At 48.1% G+C, this 20,733-nt stretch overlaps 1 protein-coding gene across 2 annotated transcripts in view; it reads right to left on the bottom strand.

Moving 5' to 3' along the window:
- The window catches only part of LOC144817651 (uncharacterized), a 434,119-nt gene that overhangs the window by 168,837 nt on the left and 244,549 nt on the right, over positions 1-20,733 (bottom strand). For both annotated transcript variants that reach the window (XM_078674371.1, XM_078674372.1), the window contains one exon: positions 12,464-12,580. In XM_078674371.1, the coding sequence (XP_078530497.1) occupies positions 12,464-12,580 (117 nt within the window). The remainder of the gene's footprint in view (positions 1-12,463; positions 12,581-20,733) is intronic.

Consider the following 20,733-nt stretch of genomic DNA (forward strand, 5'->3'; position numbering starts at 1 on the left):
AAACACTCTCGGTGCAGTTGTGACCCCGAATGGAAGGACTTTGAACTGATAGTGTTGTCCTTCTAGCACAAACCTTAAGATACTTCCTGTGAGAAGGATGTATGGGAATGTGGAAGTAGGCGACCTTTAGATCCAGTGTAGTAAGGAAGTCGCCTTTGTGCAACAAAGGGAGTACTTGTTGTAAAGTGATCATATGGAAATGATCTGAGTGTATGTAGAGTTTGAGGGGCCTGAGATCTAGAATTGGTCTTAGTGTCCCGTCCTTTTTGGGTATTAGGAAATACAGCGTGTAAACCCCTGTTCCTTGATGTTGTAAAAGAACTATTTCTATTGTGTCTTTTTGGAGCAATGATAGAACTTCTTGTTTGAGCAGCGCAAGATGTTGTACAGACATTGGTCGATGTCTGGGTGGTATGTCTGGTGGGGGAGCTGTAAGTTCCAGGCAGTAGACATACTGGGTAATCGGTCTTACCCACTTGTCTGTTGTGATGGAATTCCAGACAGGTAGGAACTGTGTTAATCTGCCCCCCACAGGAGTGGAATGCTGTTGGGGGAGCAGAGGGAAGTCACTGTTTTGAGGAGGGAGAGATTTGACTATTGTTGTCCCCTCGACCTCTTCCCTTATTGTTGTTGCCCCTATAACCTCCTCTAAAATACCCTCTATTGGAGGATGTTTGTGTATTTGTTTTAAAGGAAGCTGAATTGTCTGCTCCAGCTTGTTTGGAGCCTCCTCTATAAAAGGAGCGTCGAAGGGAGCCTCGTGCTTGGGTGGATTGCAGAGCACCCATTCGGCTGTGTCAGTGTCATTTTTCATTTTTTCAAGTGCTCTGTCTACCTCTGGTCCAAATAATTGTTGTTGGTTGAATGGTTGATTTAAGATAGGAGTTTGCACTTCTTGCTTAAATCCTGAAATGCGTAGCCACGCGTGACGTCTAAGGAGGACACTGGTGTTTATTGCCCAGGATGCAGTGTCTGCCACATCAAGCACACACTCAATGGAGGCATTTGAGATAAGCTTACCTTCTTGTATAAGGTTGTGCCTTATATTGGTCAGGTCGATGTTGTAAGAGTGTCTCTAACTGATCATAGTGAGCCCTGTCGCATCTTGCTAGTAGGGCTTGTGCGTTTGCTATGCACCATGCATTGCTAGCTTGGGCAGCTATTCTTTTGCCCGAAGTGTGTATTATTTTGGATTCCTTATCAGGAGGTGGTGCTTCACCCGACGTTTGGGAATTTGCCCTTTTTCTAGCATTGGCAAATAGTGAGTCTAAGGGTAGTTGTCCCTTAATATAAGCGGGGTCCCAGGGAGCAGGTCTATACTTTTTCTGTATCCTTGGGTTTATGATTCTAGCTCATACAGAATCTTTAAACACTTCTGGTGCATGCTTCATGACTCCTTTAATCATTGGCAGTATTTATTATTTATTTATTTATTTAACGATTTCTAAAGCGCCTGGTGACCCAAGGGCATCCCCGCGCTGTGAGAGTTGTGATCCTGATGAGGGGAGAGGGGGGAGACATTAGGGGGATTTTATTTAGGGAATAGATGTGTCTTTAATTTCTTGCGAAATGGCAGGTAGTTGGGTTCCAGTCTGAGGGAGCGGGGAAGAGCATTCCATCCGGCGGCAGCTTGAACGGAAAATTGTCGTCCTCCTGTGCGGGATCTTTTAAATCTAGGAATGCTAGCCAGGTTTTCATTCTGGGATCGTAAGGGTCTGGTTGCTGTGTAGGGGGTGATCATTTTGCTGAGGATCGCAGGGCCCGATCCGTTGATCAGCTTATGTGTAGTACACATCGCTTTGAAGTGCACCCTTTGGCGCACAGGGAGCCAATGCAGGGCCTTGAGGGCCGGCTTGGCGGACATTCTAGAGGGGGTATTGGTGAGCAGGCGCGCCGCCGCGTTCTGTGTCCGCTGGAGCTTCGTTAGTGTGGCCTCAGGGGCTCCCAGGTAGACCAAATTGCTGTAGTCCAGGCGGGACAGTACCAGTCCCTGGATGAGTAGTTTCCTGGAGGTGGGTGGCAGTAAGGGGAGAATCTTGCGGGTCGTGCGCATCAGCCCGAAACAGGTACCCGAAGTTTTGGTTGCTTGTGTTTTCATGGTAAGTTCTGGTTCGAGCCACACACAGAGTGTCTTAATTTCACGTTTCGGGGGGGGGATTTCCCCGAATACGTCGGGCCAGAGTGCTGGAGGGATGGTCGTCCATTGTTTTCCGAGGAGCATCACCTCCGTTTTTGACCCATTCAGTTTTAAGGATGAGTTATTCATCCAGTTATGAATTCCTGTAAGACAGTTGGTCAGGTTTTCTGGGTGGACGATCAGTTGGGACAGGGAGACGACCAGCTGAGTATCGTCAGCATAGTTTACCATTTTTATGTTGAATGGTGTTACCACGTCCTCAAGAGGGGCCATGTATACATTAAAAAGCGTCGGGCTCAGGGAGGAGCCCTGAGGGACACCGCTTGTGAGTGGAAGGATGGATGAGTGGTGGTTTTCGTCCCACACTTGGAACGTGCGCCCTGTAAGAAAGGATTTAATCCAACTGAGTGCCGTCCCGGTGAGCCCTGCATCCGCCAGTCTATGAAGAAGGACACGATGGTTAACTGTGTCGAAGGCTGCGCTTAGGTCCAGGAGGATCACTGCCACTGATCCTCCTGAATCCAGTATGCGCCTAGCTTCTTCAATGACGGCGAGAAGTGCGGTGTCTGTACCATGGCCCGGGCGGAAGCCGGTTTGGGATTGTCTGAGCAAGTTGTTGGTTTCAAGGAACTGGGATAATTGTGTATTTACCAGTTTCTCGGTTATTTTGCTGATACCCGGGAGTAAGGATATTGGACGGTAGTTAGACATATCTGCTGGGTCCAGCTGAGGTTTTTTTAGAAGTGCTTTTACCACAGCTTTCTTCCAGTTGTCGGGGACAGATCCGTGGGCGAGCGAGCTGTTGATGAGTTCCGTAACAGTGGGTATGATGACTGAGGTTACGGTTTTAAGGAACCTGATTGGTGCTGGGTCCAGGGGTGATCCGCTTTTTATTTTCGTTAAGGTTTGTTCTACCTCTAGGCTGGTTACTGGCCGGAAAGTTGACAGTATGGGGCGTGGGTTACTTTCCGCCTGGTCTAGGGGTGAGCGGCTTTCCATGTGACTGGTAGAACCGGGGGGGGGAAGGGATGTTAGGATACGGGTGATTTTGTCATTAAAGTAATTCGCTATCTCATTACTTCTGTCGACTATGGGGGTGGTAGGGGAGGGTGTGATGGGGACTTTAAGCAGCTCCTTTACAATTAAAAAGGATTCTCTGGCTGAGTTAGAAGATTCCTGTATCGGCGAGTCGTAATGCGAGGTTTTAGCTTGTCTGATGGCCTCTTTGTAGAGTCTGACTGTAGTCTGATAGGCTTCTTTGTTGGCATGCTGCCAGTTTCTCCTCCAAAGCCGTTCGGCTTTTTTGCAATTTTTGCGTAGTATACGGAGGTCCGCGGTGTACCATGGGGCTGACCCAGGTTTGCCATTTTTGTTTTCCCTAGTTCTAAGTGGGAGTACTAGGTCCAGGGAGGAAGTAATCCAGTCCCTGAATTTTTTGTCTGCGATGGCCGGGTCTTCTGCATGAGCAGGGGTGGTCCTTTCGAGAGTGTTGGCCCATTTTTCTGTGGGGAGTCTGGACCAGGTCCTGTCCTTGCTATAAGTGGGAAGTTTATGGGGTTTCCTGAGAGTATCAGGTAATTGGAAGGGGACTAGGAAGTGGTCTGTCCAGGGGAGGGGAAGGGCCTTCTTCGCTTGCATCGATATTTGAACTGACTTTTGGGAGTGTTCAAAAGTGTCTAATAAAAAATCTTCCTCTGCCTCATCCGAGTGCATGGTGAGATTGTGATAGATGGAAGCCCTATTAATTAAGTGTCCAAACCCAATATTGTCTTCTGGAGGGGAAGGTTTTGATGGAAATGCACGTGGGTCAGGAATATCCGGCATATCTTGTGGGTTTGGGTATTCCCAGTCTTGTGAGCCACTTGGGTAGGGAAAAGGCTCATCTGGGTCTCCCTCTCCCCCTATGCTATACTCATCATCATCATCATTCGGAGGAGGTGTATGTGGTGGAGAATGAGGAGGAGAATTTTGAGGAGAGATATTTAAAGGAATAGGAGGTGAAGGAGAAGGAGGAATAGGAGAAGAGGGGTGCATAGGAGATGTGGCACAGTCCTTCTTGACAGGCACTGGAGGTGTAGGTGCTATATCTGATTTCCTCTTTCTATGTGGCATAGTGAAGACAATGCTTGTTTGTGGATCAATGTAGATCTTTTTTTGTAAAGGATCTGGGTGAAAAAGCTTCTTCTAGAGGAACCACTGTGGGCTCCGATTTTTTCGGTTCCAGATGTGTTTGTTGCTTGTTGGTAGCCTTAGGAGCAGGTGTAGAGTCCTTTGGCGTTGTTTTCGGCACTGAAGGTGTTGTCTTTGGAGCCGAGGCCTGTTTCGAGGGTTTGGAAGCATCGGGAACAGGCTTTGTTAGTTTCGGTGCCGAAGGTCCAGGCTTCGGAGTCGAAGCTGGTTTTGTCGGCTTGGAGGCATCGGAAGCAGGCTTTAGCGTTTTTGTCTCTAGGGGTCGACGGTTTCGGAGTGGCTTTCGGAACTGGGACTTCTTTTGTTTTCGGTGCCGAGGGAGGTGGTGGGATCGGCATGTGCGGTTTGCTCGGTATGGAGCTACCGGAAGGCTTCATTATTTTCTTCGGAGCCAGGCTCGATGGCGGGGCTTTCAAAGTGTGTTTCTGGTTTCGACTGGGCCCCGGAGGCGGAGTGTTGACCTTTGATTTCGATTTTTTAGGTGGAGCTGGGGTAGGGGCAGTGGTACTCGCGCGTTGACAAGAAGGTATGGAGTCATCGGAGTCATCTGCCTCTACGATTTGGAGATCATCTGAATCTTCCTCAGGGATGGATGGACCTTCGTCAAAGATATCCACCGGTACCGGAGCTGATCTCTGCATATCGCTTCAATGGGCCCTCAGATCTCGAATGGTCTTTTTGGATCGAAAGGATGCACAGGCTGTACAGCTGGATTCGTCGTGTTCTGGCGATAGGCACAGGTTACAGACCTCCTGATGGTCACTGTGTGGAAATTTTGCTCCACATTCGGGGCATCTTTTGAACAGCGTCCTTTCCATGAGTTGTAGGCCTCACAGCGTGGATAGGCCCAACGGCCCGCGTCGACGACCGGAATGGAGCTGATGGAGTCGAGTCGACGTTTATCGATATCTAAAGTAGTTTGGTGAAGTTTGAAGAAGTTTTTATGCGTCGAAGTACGTGAAAAGTAAAGTTCGAACCGGAGCGGAAAAGTTTCATCCGAACCCAGTGGCGGAAAAAAACAATCTAATGATGGAGTCGATGCCCATGCGCACTATTGTCCAAGGGAGGAGTCACCTATCTCGTGACTACAAAGACTTCTTCCAAGAAGACAAGAACATGCAATCATCCGAGCCCAACACCAGGTGGCGATCTAATGGTTAGTGTGAGATCTGCAGCTCATATGCCTCGAACAGTGTCCTTAGCACTGATTGTCCTACATTAGCTTGTTGGCGTGCTAACACATCCACACAATAGTGCTTAGTAAATGTGTGGTGTGGACCATGTTGCTGCTTTACAGATCTTTGGTTCTGTCGGGTATGTAAGCTGATTACTTCAAAATGCCTATCCATTTTTCAAGATCGTTTCTTAGTTAAACATAGGTTATTTTTAGGTTACTTCGTACAATCATTAAATGACAGCATTTGTCAAAAAACAAAAAGCAAATCCCATACCAAGGAGAACAGAGTAACAATATACTTTTTAGTCTCTGAATTAGTTTCATTCATGAATACTTTGTTTATGATACATATAAATCAATCAAAACAATCCATCATTACTTAATAACAAACGGCGCATATAAATAAAGTGCGTGCAATGTGACCTATAGTGCACTCGTGAAAAGGTGAATTATATACAACAAGTGAGTGAAGGGATACCATAAATATTTTAGCAAGGCTCTCCTCACGATGGAGAAGAGAAAAATTGAGTCGCAACCTTCATCCGGTTTGAAGTATGTAATTTATTCTTTTAAAAGCGGCATTGTTCTTAGCTCAAATGCATTTCGCTCACTCCTGTGAGCTTCATCAGCGAGAAGAAAAAGAGGCGCCGCAGGTTCAGGACATCACAGCTCGCCACAAGACCCTCAATGTTCCGGCGCTGCCGTTTTTAACCCCTTGTTGGGAACCAGTTTCAGCTGCTGTTTGGATTTGCTGCATGCTGGGTCTTGTAGTTGGCTGTTGCCTTCAGTGCGTGTTTGCATGTCGATTTTCGCCTCCCATGCCTGCCGGAAAACCCTTGAAAATGTCCTTTTCAACATCTTCTGGGACCCCAACCATAGTCCAGTCTATGGGGGCACCTCACATCCTTTCGTGTTTTACACGTTCCGCAGATTGGTCCGATTTCGGGTGTGAATGGCGCTCTGATGGGCGGTGCGTTTCTCTTGGGCCGGACCTTGGCACCATAAATATTTTAGCAAGGCTCTCCTCACGATGGAGAAGAGAAAAATTGAGTCGCAACCTTCATCCGGTTTGAAGTATGTAATTTATTCTTTTAAAAGCGGCATTGTTCTTAGCTCAAATGCATTTCGCTCACTCCTGTGAGCTTCATCAGCGAGAAGAAAAAGAGGCGCCGCAGGTTCAGGACATCACAGCTCGCCACAAGACCCTCAATGTTCCGGCGCTGCCGTTTTTAACCCCTTGTTGGGAACCAGTTTCAGCTGCTGTTTGGATTTGCTGCATGCTGGGTCTTGTAGTTGGCTGTTGCCTTCAGTGCGTGTTTGCATGTCGATTTTCGCCTCCCATGCCTGCCGGAAAACCCTTGAAAATGTCCTTTTCAACATCTTCTGGGACCCCAACCATAGTCCAGTCTATGGGGGCACCTCACATCCTTTCGTGTTTTACACGTTCCGCAGATTGGTCCGATTTCGGGTGTGAATGGCGCTCTGATGGGCGGTGCGTTTCTCTTGGGCCGGACCTTGGCACCATAAATATTTTAGCAAGGCTCTCCTCACGATGGAGAAGAGAAAAATTGAGTCGCAACCTTCATCCGGTTTGAAGTATGTAATTTATTCTTTTAAAAGCGGCATTGTTCTTAGCTCAAATGCATTTCGCTCACTCCTGTGAGCTTCATCAGCGAGAAGAAAAAGAGGCGCCGCAGGTTCAGGACATCACAGCTCGCCACAAGACCCTCAATGTTCCGGCGCTGCCGTTTTTAACCCCTTGTTGGGAACCAGTTTCAGCTGCTGTTTGGATTTGCTGCATGCTGGGTCTTGTAGTTGGCTGTTGCCTTCAGTGCGTGTTTGCATGTCGATTTTCGCCTCCCATGCCTGCCGGAAAACCCTTGAAAATGTCCTTTTCAACATCTTCTGGGACCCCAACCATAGTCCAGTCTATGGGGGCACCTCACATCCTTTCGTGTTTTACACGTTCCGCAGATTGGTCCGATTTCGGGTGTGAATGGCGCTCTGATGGGCGGTGCGTTTCTCTTGGGCCGGACCTTGGCACCATAAATATTTTAGCAAGGCTCTCCTCACGATGGAGAAGAGAAAAATTGAGTCGCAACCTTCATCCGGTTTGAAGTATGTAATTTATTCTTTTAAAAGCGGCATTGTTCTTAGCTCAAATGCATTTCGCTCACTCCTGTGAGCTTCATCAGCGAGAAGAAAAAGAGGCGCCGCAGGTTCAGGACATCACAGCTCGCCACAAGACCCTCAATGTTCCGGCGCTGCCGTTTTTAACCCCTTGTTGGGAACCAGTTTCAGCTGCTGTTTGGATTTGCTGCATGCTGGGTCTTGTAGTTGGCTGTTGCCTTCAGTGCGTGTTTGCATGTCGATTTTCGCCTCCCATGCCTGCCGGAAAACCCTTGAAAATGTCCTTTTCAACATCTTCTGGGACCCCAACCATAGTCCAGTCTATGGGGGCACCTCACATCCTTTCGTGTTTTACACGTTCCGCAGATTGGTCCGATTTCGGGTGTGAATGGCGCTCTGATGGGCGGTGCGTTTCTCTTGGGCCGGACCTTGGCACCATAAATATTTTAGCAAGGCTCTCCTCACGATGGAGAAGAGAAAAATTGAGTCGCAACCTTCATCCGGTTTGAAGTATGAAATTTATTCTTTTAAAAGCGGCATTGTTCTTAGCTCAAATGCATTTCGCTCACTCCTGTGAGCTTCATCAGCGAGAAGAAAAAGAGGCGCCGCAGGTTCAGGACATCACAGCTCGCCACAAGACCCTCAATGTTCCGGCGCTGCCGTTTTTAACCCCTTGTTGGGAACCAGTTTCAGCTGCTGTTTGGATTTGCTGCATGCTGGGTCTTGTAGTTGGCTGTTGCCTTCAGTGCGTGTTTGCATGTCGATTTTCGCCTCCCATGCCTGCCGGAAAACCCTTGAAAATGTCCTTTTCAACATCTTCTGGGACCCCAACCATAGTCCAGTCTATGGGGGCACCTCACATCCTTTCGTGTTTTACACGTTCCGCAGATTGGTCCGATTTCGGGTGTGAATGGCGCTCTGATGGGCGGTGCGTTTCTCTTGGGCCGGACCTTGGCACCATAAATATTTTAGCAAGGCTCTCCTCACGATGGAGAAGAGAAAAATTGAGTCGCAACCTTCATCCGGTTTGAAGTATGTAATTTATTCTTTTAAAAGCGGCATTGTTCTTAGCTCAAATGCATTTCGCTCACTCCTGTGAGCTTCATCAGCGAGAAGAAAAAGAGGCGCCGCAGGTTCAGGACATCACAGCTCGCCACAAGACCCTCAATGTTCCGGCGCTGCCGTTTTTAACCCCTTGTTGGGAACCAGTTTCAGCTGCTGTTTGGATTTGCTGCATGCTGGGTCTTGTAGTTGGCTGTTGCCTTCAGTGCGTGTTTGCATGTCGATTTTCGCCTCCCATGCCTGCCGGAAAACCCTTGAAAATGTCCTTTTCAACATCTTCTGGGACCCCAACCATAGTCCAGTCTATGGGGGCACCTCACATCCTTTCGTGTTTTACACGTTCCGCAGATTGGTCCGATTTCGGGTGTGAATGGCGCTCTGATGGGCGGTGCGTTTCTCTTGGGCCGGACCTTGGCACCATAAATATTTTAGCAAGGCTCTCCTCACGATGGAGAAGAGAAAAATTGAGTCGCAACCTTCATCCGGTTTGAAGTATGTAATTTATTCTTTTAAAAGCGGCATTGTTCTTAGCTCAAATGCATTTCGCTCACTCCTGTGAGCTTCATCAGCGAGAAGAAAAAGAGGCGCCGCAGGTTCAGGACATCACAGCTCGCCACAAGACCCTCAATGTTCCGGCGCTGCCGTTTTTAACCCCTTGTTGGGAACCAGTTTCAGCTGCTGTTTGGATTTGCTGCATGCTGGGTCTTGTAGTTGGCTGTTGCCTTCAGTGCGTGTTTGCATGTCGATTTTCGCCTCCCATGCCTGCCGGAAAACCCTTGAAAATGTCCTTTTCAACATCTTCTGGGACCCCAACCATAGTCCAGTCTATGGGGGCACCTCACATCCTTTCGTGTTTCGTATATTTATATATATATATATGTCTATATATATGTGGGGCACATATAATATATTGTTTCCGGGGTCCCGCGCATGGGCGGGAATATTCTAATGCTTATGACTATTGATGAGGATCCCCTGGAAGAGAATGATTGTTACAGTAGAAGTGTTGTGCTGTAGTTCTCTGTGCCCTGAAGCGCATACTATGTGCTGAGCACCCCTTCTCCCTCCAGACTGTACTGCACGCTCGACAGATATGGATGAGCACTGGCATGCTTCATATTCATGCACGCATTGATCGGGTATGACGAAACACCACAGTGGTTCAGGAGCTCGGTCTGGAATGCAGGAATAGTGATTCTCAAGCTCGTGGTTGATGGATTGAGACATCCAAGGTGGAATATTGAGCCGCCTTGTCTCCTGTCTAGGGAATAGTGGTGTGGTGGTCCATGAACCTCTGTTTCTGTACGTCAGCTCTGCTGACCACGCACGCAACCTGGGCTTCATCCTGGACCCCGCCCTCTCCATGACCAGACAAGTCAACGCCGTCTCCTCGTCTTGTTTCAACATCCTGCGCATGCTACGTAAGATCTTCCGGTGGATCCCCACCGAGACCAGGAAGACGGTCACCCAGGCCCTCGTCACCAGCCGACTGGACTACGGCAACGCCCTCTACGCCGGAACCACCGCCAAGCTCCAGAAGAGGCTCCAGCGGATCCAGAACGCCTCAGCAAGACTCATCCTCGACATCCCCAGACGAAGCCACATCTCCGGACACCTGAGAGACCTGCACTGGCTCTCGGTCAACAAGAGAATCACCTTCCGCCTCCTCACCCACGCACACAAAGCCCTGCACAACCAAGGCCCGAGTTACCTCAACAGCCGCCTCAACTTCTACGCTCCCACACGCCACCTTCGATCGACCAGCCACGCCCTCGCCACCGTCCCCCGCATCCGAAGAGCCACAACAGGAGGACGGTCCTTCTCCCACATGGCCGCCAAGACTTGGAACTCCCTCCCGACCCACCTCCGCCTGACCCAAGACCACCTCTCCTTCAGGAAGCAGCTCAAGACCTGGCTGTTCGAGCAGTAGCGGACCCCCCCCCCCTCCCCAAGCGCCTTGAGACCCTCCGGGTGAGTAGTGCGCTATACAAATGCTATGATTGATTGATTGATTGATTGCAGGGTCTCTTGCAGAGGTTGTTACCCAGGTGCGTTTACTTGGATAACGCAAAACGTATTGTCTCATATGTATAATAATAATTTTAAGGAGTGCTTGGTCATTATACAACAGCATTAACTGGTTTTCTTCCCAAGGTTTCCTGTTACTACACAATGGCTTATCCGGGTTAGTTGCTGAAAGACAACCGTTATGTTCTATTGTTTAGCTGTTCGTTTGCCATCTGATCGTTGATTAACACGAAGTGGATGTGGTTGCTTGTGATTGTAAGTGAAATTCGCCTCCCACTATTGTATTGTATTTGAAATCTCTTCTAAAATGTTCTAAGAAACTTTGTGATTAATAGCATTGGTTTTTTTTTGGAAGGGGGGGCATGTCTGTTGGCTTCCATATAACCTACTCTCCTTCTTGCCTTTATCACTAAACGCATCTTCATTTCTAATCTTGAATATTTAGTTACTTATATAGTCTTTATGGTTAAAACCGCCCACTACTCCTATTATGGTTTTACCAATGCTATTTACAGGGGCGCACACCAAATCAATCTTCTCTTTAAACTCAGGCAAATGACGCTTTCGAAAAGAAAAAGCCGCATACACATATGAGTTTTTAGTTTGTTTAAATGTTTACCTCTTCGATGGTTATTTAGGCTGTGCATTTTCCATTGTTTTCATTACGAAATCAAGCTTCTGATGCAGGCAAACTTGCTTCACTCTATTGGTGTATGAGAGTATAGTATGATCCTGCTCGTGGACGTGAACCCACATGAAACAAGCATTTGCAATGCAATAAGTCTCGCATTTGCGAGAGTTAAACCTATTAGCATTGTAAATGACAATGCCTTTTATTTAGGTTTTAAAAACAAACACATAAATAAAAGGCATTGCCATTTACAATGCCAATAGCTCAAACTCTAACATCTGCGAAACCTATTGCATTGCAAATGCTTGTTTAACAGAGGAACCATGGTGAGAGCGACGAGGACGCCCTTGGGGAAGATCCAGGGGGATGAGAGAATCAACTTGGAGCAGGGGAGGGGCAGGGAGAGGCAGACCCAGGAAATCCACACATTTCCAACAGGACAACCGCGGGGACATACAGACCAGACGACAGCACTACAGGTGGTAACGCATACACAAGAAAACCCAGTAGTCAATCTATCTAACTACATCCTGAAACCAGACGAACAAAAAATCCTAGAGAAAGCCCTTTCTTTTGCCCCAACTGCGATGCCCAATAGCTTCAACCTCAAGGTAGAACTTCACCAATTCTTTAGAAAAATCAGGCTCAAACACTATTTCCATAAAATCCCAGCCCAACCTACCTTCTCTGGGAGTGGGTTCATATCCCCCTCTAAATGTAACCCCCTACACACATGATGGCACATAAAATCCTGGCCTATGAGCAGGTAGTCACACGCTACATCAACCAAGTTTTGGCGCATCGGAAATATGTGAACTACAATACCACCGAACCAGAACGTTTGGCCCTAGAATCCCTAAAAAGTAACATGGAGATAGTCATCAAACCCGCCGATAAAGGCGGGGCCATAGTCATACAGAACACCGAAGACTACAAACATGAGATTCAGTCACAGCTAAGCATCGAAGGCCACTACTGTAAACTGAGGAAACCCCACCAGAGAGATTAGTGAGACTATCAAACAAACTACCCTCAATGGTCTTGAAAGTGGTTTCCTGAATAAACATGAATATGAATACCTCAACAATAACCACCCCAGAACGCCTACCATGTACACTCTTCCCAAAATACCGGACTTCTTTTTTGGCTGCTCTTGGTCTTCGTGGTTGCAGTTTGTCAGTACACTCTTCACGGTTTCTCTTGTACTTTTTCAAGGTATTCGTCTCTGATTGAAACAAAATCAAGACACAAATTAATTTGATAAGAAAAGAAAATATAAAAGCAGCAGACATACCAACTTGTAATTCATAAAGCTGTGCTCTCTACTGGTGCTTCACAGAGAAAGTTATGTTGAACAAGTTACTTACCCCAGACAATGATCTTTCTGGTGAATGCTTTACTTACCTGCGGATTACTCACTTTTTGAATATCCCGAGGTGCCGGACAGGATGCAAAAACTTTCCAACAGCTTTCCTACACCATTAGGTGGAGATCAGCTCCATTCCGGCAGCAGACACATACCAGGACATGACATCATTGGAGCCATATAGCGCCACAATAGTGCCCTGACGCCAGTTCCTCATTCTTTTGTTTAGAGCCCGTACAGGTAGACCCAGCCTGCAGTCTTTTGATCAGTGGCTATGCCGTTTAACAATGTAACCTAAAACCATATGTATGTGATAGCTGTGCGACCATTTCTCAGAACAGGGAGAGGTGAGGAAAGAGTTGGGGAGATTGGTGAGGAATTTGCAGGCGAGGAAACCATGCTTACCTCTAATCCAATGTCTCTTCCAGGGGAATCCTCATCAAAGTCATAAGCACTAAATATTCCAGCCCAAGTGCGAGGACCCCGGCTGGTGGTTCACAGCACCTTGGTCGTGCTCAAGGTGCTGTGGGCACCAAAACGCGTTGATGCTGCTCTTGTGTCTGGATCGAATAAAACTTTATCATCAACTGTACAAGAGTGTTGTGGCATTCTTTTTTTTTTTTTTTTTTAAAACCTTTATTTGCATCAAAAGGATATACAAGTCTAGGCCTACAACCAAATCGGCCGGCATCAACATGTAAAGCGGTCAAGGGTTCCAAGGCAAACAGTACAGATTCAGTCAGCAAAAAGCAGAAGCAAAACAATCGTAAAAAAGGGAGGAAGACACCTAGGAACCAGACGGCCAATAAACAGGAGCAAAAAAAGGTTAATTTTATAATATGGGGATAAGGAATACGATAGGCTCACTTGCAATATAAAGGCGTCCGAAGTCCCACAACCATCCTCAGCGACAATAAGGGGGCTCGGGCCGCAATACAGGAGAGGCAACACAGTACACACCGGGATACAGGGACATTTTAGACATAATCGACACGTGTTCATTATCATCTTTACATGCCCACCCCCCAAACCACAGCCAAGCCAGGACAGAGGGATCGGACAAACAGTACATCAAAACTAACCCGTCATAGTGACCTCTAGGAAAAAGGGGGGGGGGCAGGAAAAGGGGGGAGAGAGGGGGAAAGGAGGGGGAGGAGAGGAGGACAAAGCGGAAAAAATGATAAAAGGAAATAAAACACAAAAACGAAAGAAAGAAGACCTCGCCGAAACAGGCATCCCGTGGCGAGCGTACAGGAGAAAACAGAAGCATCCGTAACGAGGAGGGTACAGCAATCGAGACGAAAAGTATCCAACCCAGGAGAGGAGGATCGACGACGTCACATACCCCACCCCGAACATACCACGGGATGCAAGGACAGACGCAGCATCACTATAAAGAGATACAAAAGGGCCATAGAACCATAAAACAAACAACAAATAGATCCCGACCCACCCATCCCACCCTGCACCCCTGTAGAAGGCTATGGCCTACCCTTCAGACAGCGTGCCTGTCGCCCTAAACCAGAACCCGAAATATAGCAAGAAAGAAAGAGAGAAGAACGAGACAAAAAGAAACATAAACATAAGGGGAAAAAACAGAAGGGAGGAGCATGAGAACAGAAATCAATACGGTCGGCCGCAGCCCTCCGCCCAACCAAACAATCGCGGCAAAAACAGACCAGGACGACACCCTTTCAAGCACCATAAAACTTACAGAGGAGAGGACCTCCCACCGCGCTATGGGTACAAACAATCGCACCACGAAGTCGTACAGCAAGAATCCCCAGGAGTCGCGCATATCACCCCCATCCCTTCCGAACCACAAATTCCACCCACCACATGACAATGTAAAGCGAGCTATTCAATACAAGACCAGCACACAATCGAAAAAAAAAAATTCTGCCATGTAGACAAGGTTGGGGTCAATCGGTCCGCAAGTGAACAAAAGTCAGAGTAGAGAGTTTATTAGCATCAGCAAGCGCAGCACGGGTGATGAAGAGCAGGGGATTAGTTTCGCCGTTTGGGAAAGCGAGGGGTTCTCTGCAATAGACAAATGCGAAGCCATCGGTGCAGGCGCAGGAGGGAGTCCACCAATATTTCCGGGTATCCCAGCCGAACAGGGCAGCGGCACAATGTCCAAGTCCCTGGGGTCAGAACCTCGAAAAGCAGGGAGCCCCAAATTCAACGGCACACCAAATGATCGTCGAGCAGCGGCGGCAACACTTGCAGCAGTCGAGGGGGGCGAGGCAATGGAGTCTCTGAAACAAGAGGGAGGCAAGAAGAAACGGCTGCTCAAAATGGCGGCAGATCGTGGCGGGCTCACGGGGACATCGGGGGCCAGGAACGCGCACAGGGATCGCAGAGCTTCCAGGATATCTCTGAGGGTAAGCTCACGCTCACCAGACCAGACCCCCGCGCATTCAGGCAACCCAAGCCCGCCGCCACGAGGCGATACAAGTTCCAGATGATTGGCCGCCATTTCGCGAAGTCAGCCCAGTCGCCACCCTCCACGACTCTCAAAAACAATTCCAAAATGTAGGACTTTACAGAGCTCCGGGGGGCTCCCAGCGATGGCAGCCTTGGTGCAGAAAGGACGTCCGCCCAATGCGGGTCTCCGCCTACGCCAGCACCGGCACCCCAAACAAGCAGAGTCCGGGCGTAGAGGTCCGGAGCCTCCGGACACAGCAGCGGCGGGGGGGACCCCCTCACAGAATCAGTCCCCGGTGCACCTCACCCACTTCAGCCTCGCGGCCACCAGGGCAGGCCCGGATCAGGATCGCCGGGATATTCGCACAACGGCTCTCACCATTGGTTCACTCTCTCGACCGGGGCCGACAGTCGTCGGATCACACAGGCTAGGTCCCGGTCTAGGTTCCACGGAGGCCCCGGTCTGGCGGAGGGCACAACTTCGGAACCGCTGCACGTCAAAACCTCCGGGCCAAACGGTAAGTGCAAGTGAGGTGTCCCGTCTCCAATTTTACGATAATGTGTCGTCTCCGGACAGGATACAATACAGGATAGACGATCAGGCCGGAGGGCTGCGGGAGCCGAGCTAAAAGGCGACCATTACGCTCGCGAGCTTGGCTCCTCCCCCTGTTGTGGCATTCTTGACTGAAAGGAAGCCGATTCTTTGGAATACAATGTCAGCGTGCGGCGTAGCGCTGAACATGAGCACAGCCGACGATATGACAGATGGAGTGCAACACGTCGAAACCAGGAGAATACATTCACACATACTGGCCACAACAATGAGAGGAAAAGTTCTGGGCGACATTTTGTGATGCGGGGGAGAAAAACATTAAATAGGACATAAGTGGTCACCCCGTATGACTGAAGATAGGGGGTCTCTGAGGGATCAAGACTCATGGGCTAGAAATTGCCCAAGACAGAGGTCCCTAGAAAACGAGTATACATCAATTGGTTAACATAAGCTGAATAGACAATATGTTCCTTGTCCAGCCGGACAGAAATTATTTTCAACAATATGCTTAGTGACAAATTAAACAAATTTACAATTGGAGCGCAACCTGCGACCCACATATACAAAATAGGGAGAAACAAAAATTTGGAGGGGGGTTCAGGCAAGAAGTATTTTTCTTTTGACAGACTGGATTTTGTGTTAGTACCATTGTGCATTAAATCCACAATTATTAAGTGCCATATGGTACAGTAGTGTCGACGTTTCGATCCCCTAGCACAGATACATGGGATAATCTTCAGGACAGTAGTTCTAAACATGCCTGTCTATGCATAATAGTATAGTTGATAACCCGGATAATGGGCCAGGTAGCTGCACTTGAGCAATGGCAGTGCGAGACTTCAGAGCGCTTAATTGGAGTCGATCGTATTGTCAGAATTGCTGAACAAATAAGCTTACAGCTGCGATAATTAAGTCAGGAGATGCTGTAGTTAAATGAAGCCGTTCCGTCGCGAATGGCGAAAAACAGCGAGACCGAGTGAATGCTCTGTGAGGGCGCCAGTCGGTGGGGCTCTTATGTGCTGCGCCAGAATACTCTGCGAGGGCTGGACAAGAAACATATTGTCTATTCAGCTTATGTTAACAAATTGATGTATATTTGTTTTCTAGGGACCTCTGTCTTTAGTAACAATTAATCACCCAAGATCCCTAGTGACTTGCCTTTGGGTTCCCTTGTTTCTTGAAAAGTAGAAATCGCCCAAAACATTTTATTTGCGACCCAAGGTTACAGGGATTTTTTTGTTAGGAAATACAATTAAACAAACATTAGAAATTCACAAAAAAACAAAAAGGTTTCAGGGATGTTAAAATGTTGTGTATAAAATCTGAACCTAACAACTTCCCTGTAACGTATAGTTTTTCACCTGTCGGTTTAGTTTTGCAGCAAGAAGACTTTCTGGATTCACTATGCTGTGCATTATTCCGCCATCTAGTGGTTGGGTCCGGAACTATAGTCTTTTTTTCGTGCCCCAGGTGGGCTTTGCCATCCCACCATTTGGTGTCTTTCGTGACGCCGGTGCGCTTCCGGCGGAAGCTCCCACCTTTGATCACCATCTTCAAGTTATTTTTTCTTTTCTTTCGTTATTGTTTTTCCTAAGTCTTGTCCATTTTCTAATCCCCTTCGTCCTGTCTCATCTTTCTGGCGGAGGTGGGTGGGTTCGCTCGTGAATCCAGAAAGTCTTCAAGCTGCAAAACTACACCAACAGGTAAGAAACTACACATTTTGCAGCGTGAATCTTTCTGGATTCACTATGCTGTGCATAGACTTTGTAGCAGGTTTCTCCTTATTGTGGTGGCTGGGTGGAAGAGGAGCACTGGTTACTGAAAATGTGCTGTAAGACCTTCTGTCCCACGTGCGCTTCTTTGTTCATTTAGATATCCACACAGTAGTGCTTAGTGAATGTGTGCACTGAAGACCATGTTGCAGCTTGGCAAATGTCTTGAATTGGTGTGTTGGCCAGAAACGCAATTGTTGCTCCTTTCTTCCTCGTTGAATGAGCATGAGCTGCCCCTTCTAACTGTTGCCCGGCTTGTTTGTGGTATAGTTGTAAGGTTTGTGCGATCCATCGTGCAATGGTATTCTTGGTAACAGGTCATCCCAAGAAACTGCTTGCGAAGGAATCAAAGAGCTGCTTTGTCTTTCTGCTCTCCTTTGTTCTTTCTATATAGAGCATCGCCGCCCTCCTGGCGTCCAGTGTATGCAGCACTCTCTCTGTGCTTGGTTTTTGGAAAAAACTAGGTATTTGGCTGATGTGGAGCCGAGACACCACCTGTGGCATGAAGTGTGGGTCTGTTCTCATTACAATCCTATCATTGTGTATTTGCAGGTAGGGTTCTTGAAGTGTTAGCGCCTGCAACTCACTTACTTTCCGTAGTGATGTGATAGCTACTAAGAAGGCCGTCTTTAGTGTGAGCATGTGCAGAGTAACCTTGTGCATGGGCTCGAATGGTGCCTTCATCAATTGTGTCAGTAATTCATTGAGGTTCCATGCTGGTGCTGGCATTCTGTTTGGAGGTGTGATCCTTTTCGCCACTTCCAGAAATCTCTTTACGACTTGGGAGGCCTTCTTGCCTCCCTGAGCACTGTGCTCGCTGGTAGTTTGAGGTGAGCAAACTCTAGGTCTTCAGGAGCCAAGCCGCCAGGCTGAGGCTCTCTGGCTCTGGGTGTAGCATCCTTCAGTTCTGCATTGTTAGCAGGTCCCTTCTTTTTGGAAATTTGTGTCCTGGTGCTTGCACCATCTCCACAATCTGCGAGAACCATGACTGTCTGGCCCACTGATGTGCTATTCGTATTAGCGTCATTTTGCTGAGTCCGCATTTGTTGAGTACCCTGTGTATCAGTGGGATCGGGGGGGAAAGCGTATGCAAATGTCTTTGACCCACTTATCCATAGCGCATTCCCTTGCGAACGATGATCTTGTTGTCTGGATGCAAAGTGTTGGCATCTTGCATTTTGGTGTGATGCAAATAGGTCTATTTGCGGTGTACCCCACTTCTAGAACACCTTCTGTAATTCCTGTTGGTTGATCTCCCATTCGTGTGATGCTGACGTCTGCCTGCTGAGTCTGTCTGCCTCCACGTCGTCTTTCCTTGGTAGATGTATTGTTAGTAGGTCTATCCTTAGTGGGATGGCCCATGACCATATCTCCTGCACTAGGCTTGATAGCGCTACTGACTGTCTCACCCTGCTTGTTGATGTAGACATGGTCGTGCTGTTGTCTGTTTGGATCAACACCCTGTTTCCGTACAGCTGCTTCTGAAAAGCTTTCAGGGCTAGGAACACTGTCTTTAGCTCCAGGTAGTTGATGTACTTGACCACATCCTGTTGCGACCATAGCCTCCTACCTTCAGTCTGCTCATGTGCGCGCCCCACCCCAGCTGGAAGGCGTCCGTCGTGATGGTCACTGTTGGAGTTGGTTGTGTGAATGGTTTCCCCTGTGATCATTTTTGTTTGTTCCAACACACCATTTCCTGATGTACTGCGTGTGTGACACCACTAGATCTTCCCAACTCCCGGTTGCCCGTGACCACTGCTGCTGTATCCCTTCCTGGAATGGCCTTATGTGTAGTCGAATATTTTGGCCTAGGTGAATACAAGACGCCATCATTCCCATCAGCTTGCTCACTGGCCTCACAGTCGGAACTTGCCCCTCGCAGTAATGACGTGTTTTCTTCAGTATCGCCAAAGTTCTCTTCCTGCTGGGGAACACTTTGGCCTCTATGGTGTTGATCTCTGCCGCTAAGAATATCTTGACTGCTCTGGCGACGATTTCTCCCAATGAATCGAGAAGCCCAGTTCGGTTAGTGTTAGTATGCCCTGCGGGATATGTAGTTTGCATCGATCGTACAAACTTGCCTTTACGAGCCAGTCGTCGAGATAAGGGTATACATGTATCCCTGGCTTCGTAGGTGAGCTGCGACAGCTGCTAGGCATTTTGTAAACACCCTTGGTGCGGATTTTAGTCCGAATGCCAGTACTGTGAACTGGTAGTGGCTTTGGTTGATCACAAACCTTAGCAGGTGCTTGTGTTTGATGGGAATGTGTAAGTATGAGTCTTAAGTCTATAGTAGCCATTAAGACTCCTTGCTGTATTTGTGGGATTACCTCTTGTAGGGAGGTCATCTTGAATTTTTGAGTCCTTATGAATCTGTTGAGGAACCTCAGATCTAGGATAGGTCTTAGTGTTTCGTCCACCTTTGGTACCAGGAAGTAAGTGGAGTAAACTCCCTTGTTCTTTTGGTTTTGCGGTACCACTTCTATTGCCTCCTTGCTGAGCAATTCCTGTGCCTCTAGCTGCAAGAGCGAGAGCTCCTTTGCTGAGTGTGCCTTTCTCCTTGGGTTTATGTCTGGAGGTTGTCTTTCTAACTCTATACAGTATCCGTATTGTGTGATGTTTAGTATCCATTTGTCCGATGTGACCTTCCTCCATTCCTGGATAAAGTCTCTTATTCTCCCCCTTACTGGTGTTGAGTGTTCGAGGTACTGTGTCGTTGAATGTTTGACTGCATCTTTTCTTTTTTTTTTCGCCCACCCTGAGGTGTTGCTAGGGTGGGGGCCTGATGCCTGGTGGAGTCACTTGGTTGAGGGCTGTTGTCCTCCCCTCTGTGTCTGTCCTCGTCCGTTTTCGCGCCCTCCAAAGGACTGTCCCCTGGGTTGATACTTCCAGTTCTGCTGCTGCTGACCCTGCTACAGCAGGCCTTGGTTGTTCCCATGGTAGCCTTGCTGGGATGTTTAGTGCGATGTGGTTGGCACGTTTCCTCCACTTATACTACCAGGTCTCCTTGTGGGTGTGCCTCTTATCCCCCTGAACTGCAGCGCTCCAATGGCCCTTGCTGTTTCATTGTCCTTCTTGAGCTGTGTCAACTTGTCGTTCACTGGTGTGCCGAACAGTTGCTCTCCATTGAAGGGTGTATTTAAGATGTTGCTTTGTAGCTCCAGCTTGAATCCTGAAATTCTCAGCCATGCGTGTCTTTTCTCAGTCACCCCTATCATCAGTAGCCTGCTAGATGTTTCTGCAGCATCCAGTGCCTATTT

This window comes from Lissotriton helveticus, chromosome 2_1 (genome assembly GCF_964261635.1).
Source record: "Lissotriton helveticus chromosome 2_1, aLisHel1.1, whole genome shotgun sequence".
NCBI classification, from domain to species: Eukaryota; Metazoa; Chordata; class Amphibia; order Caudata; family Salamandridae; genus Lissotriton; species Lissotriton helveticus.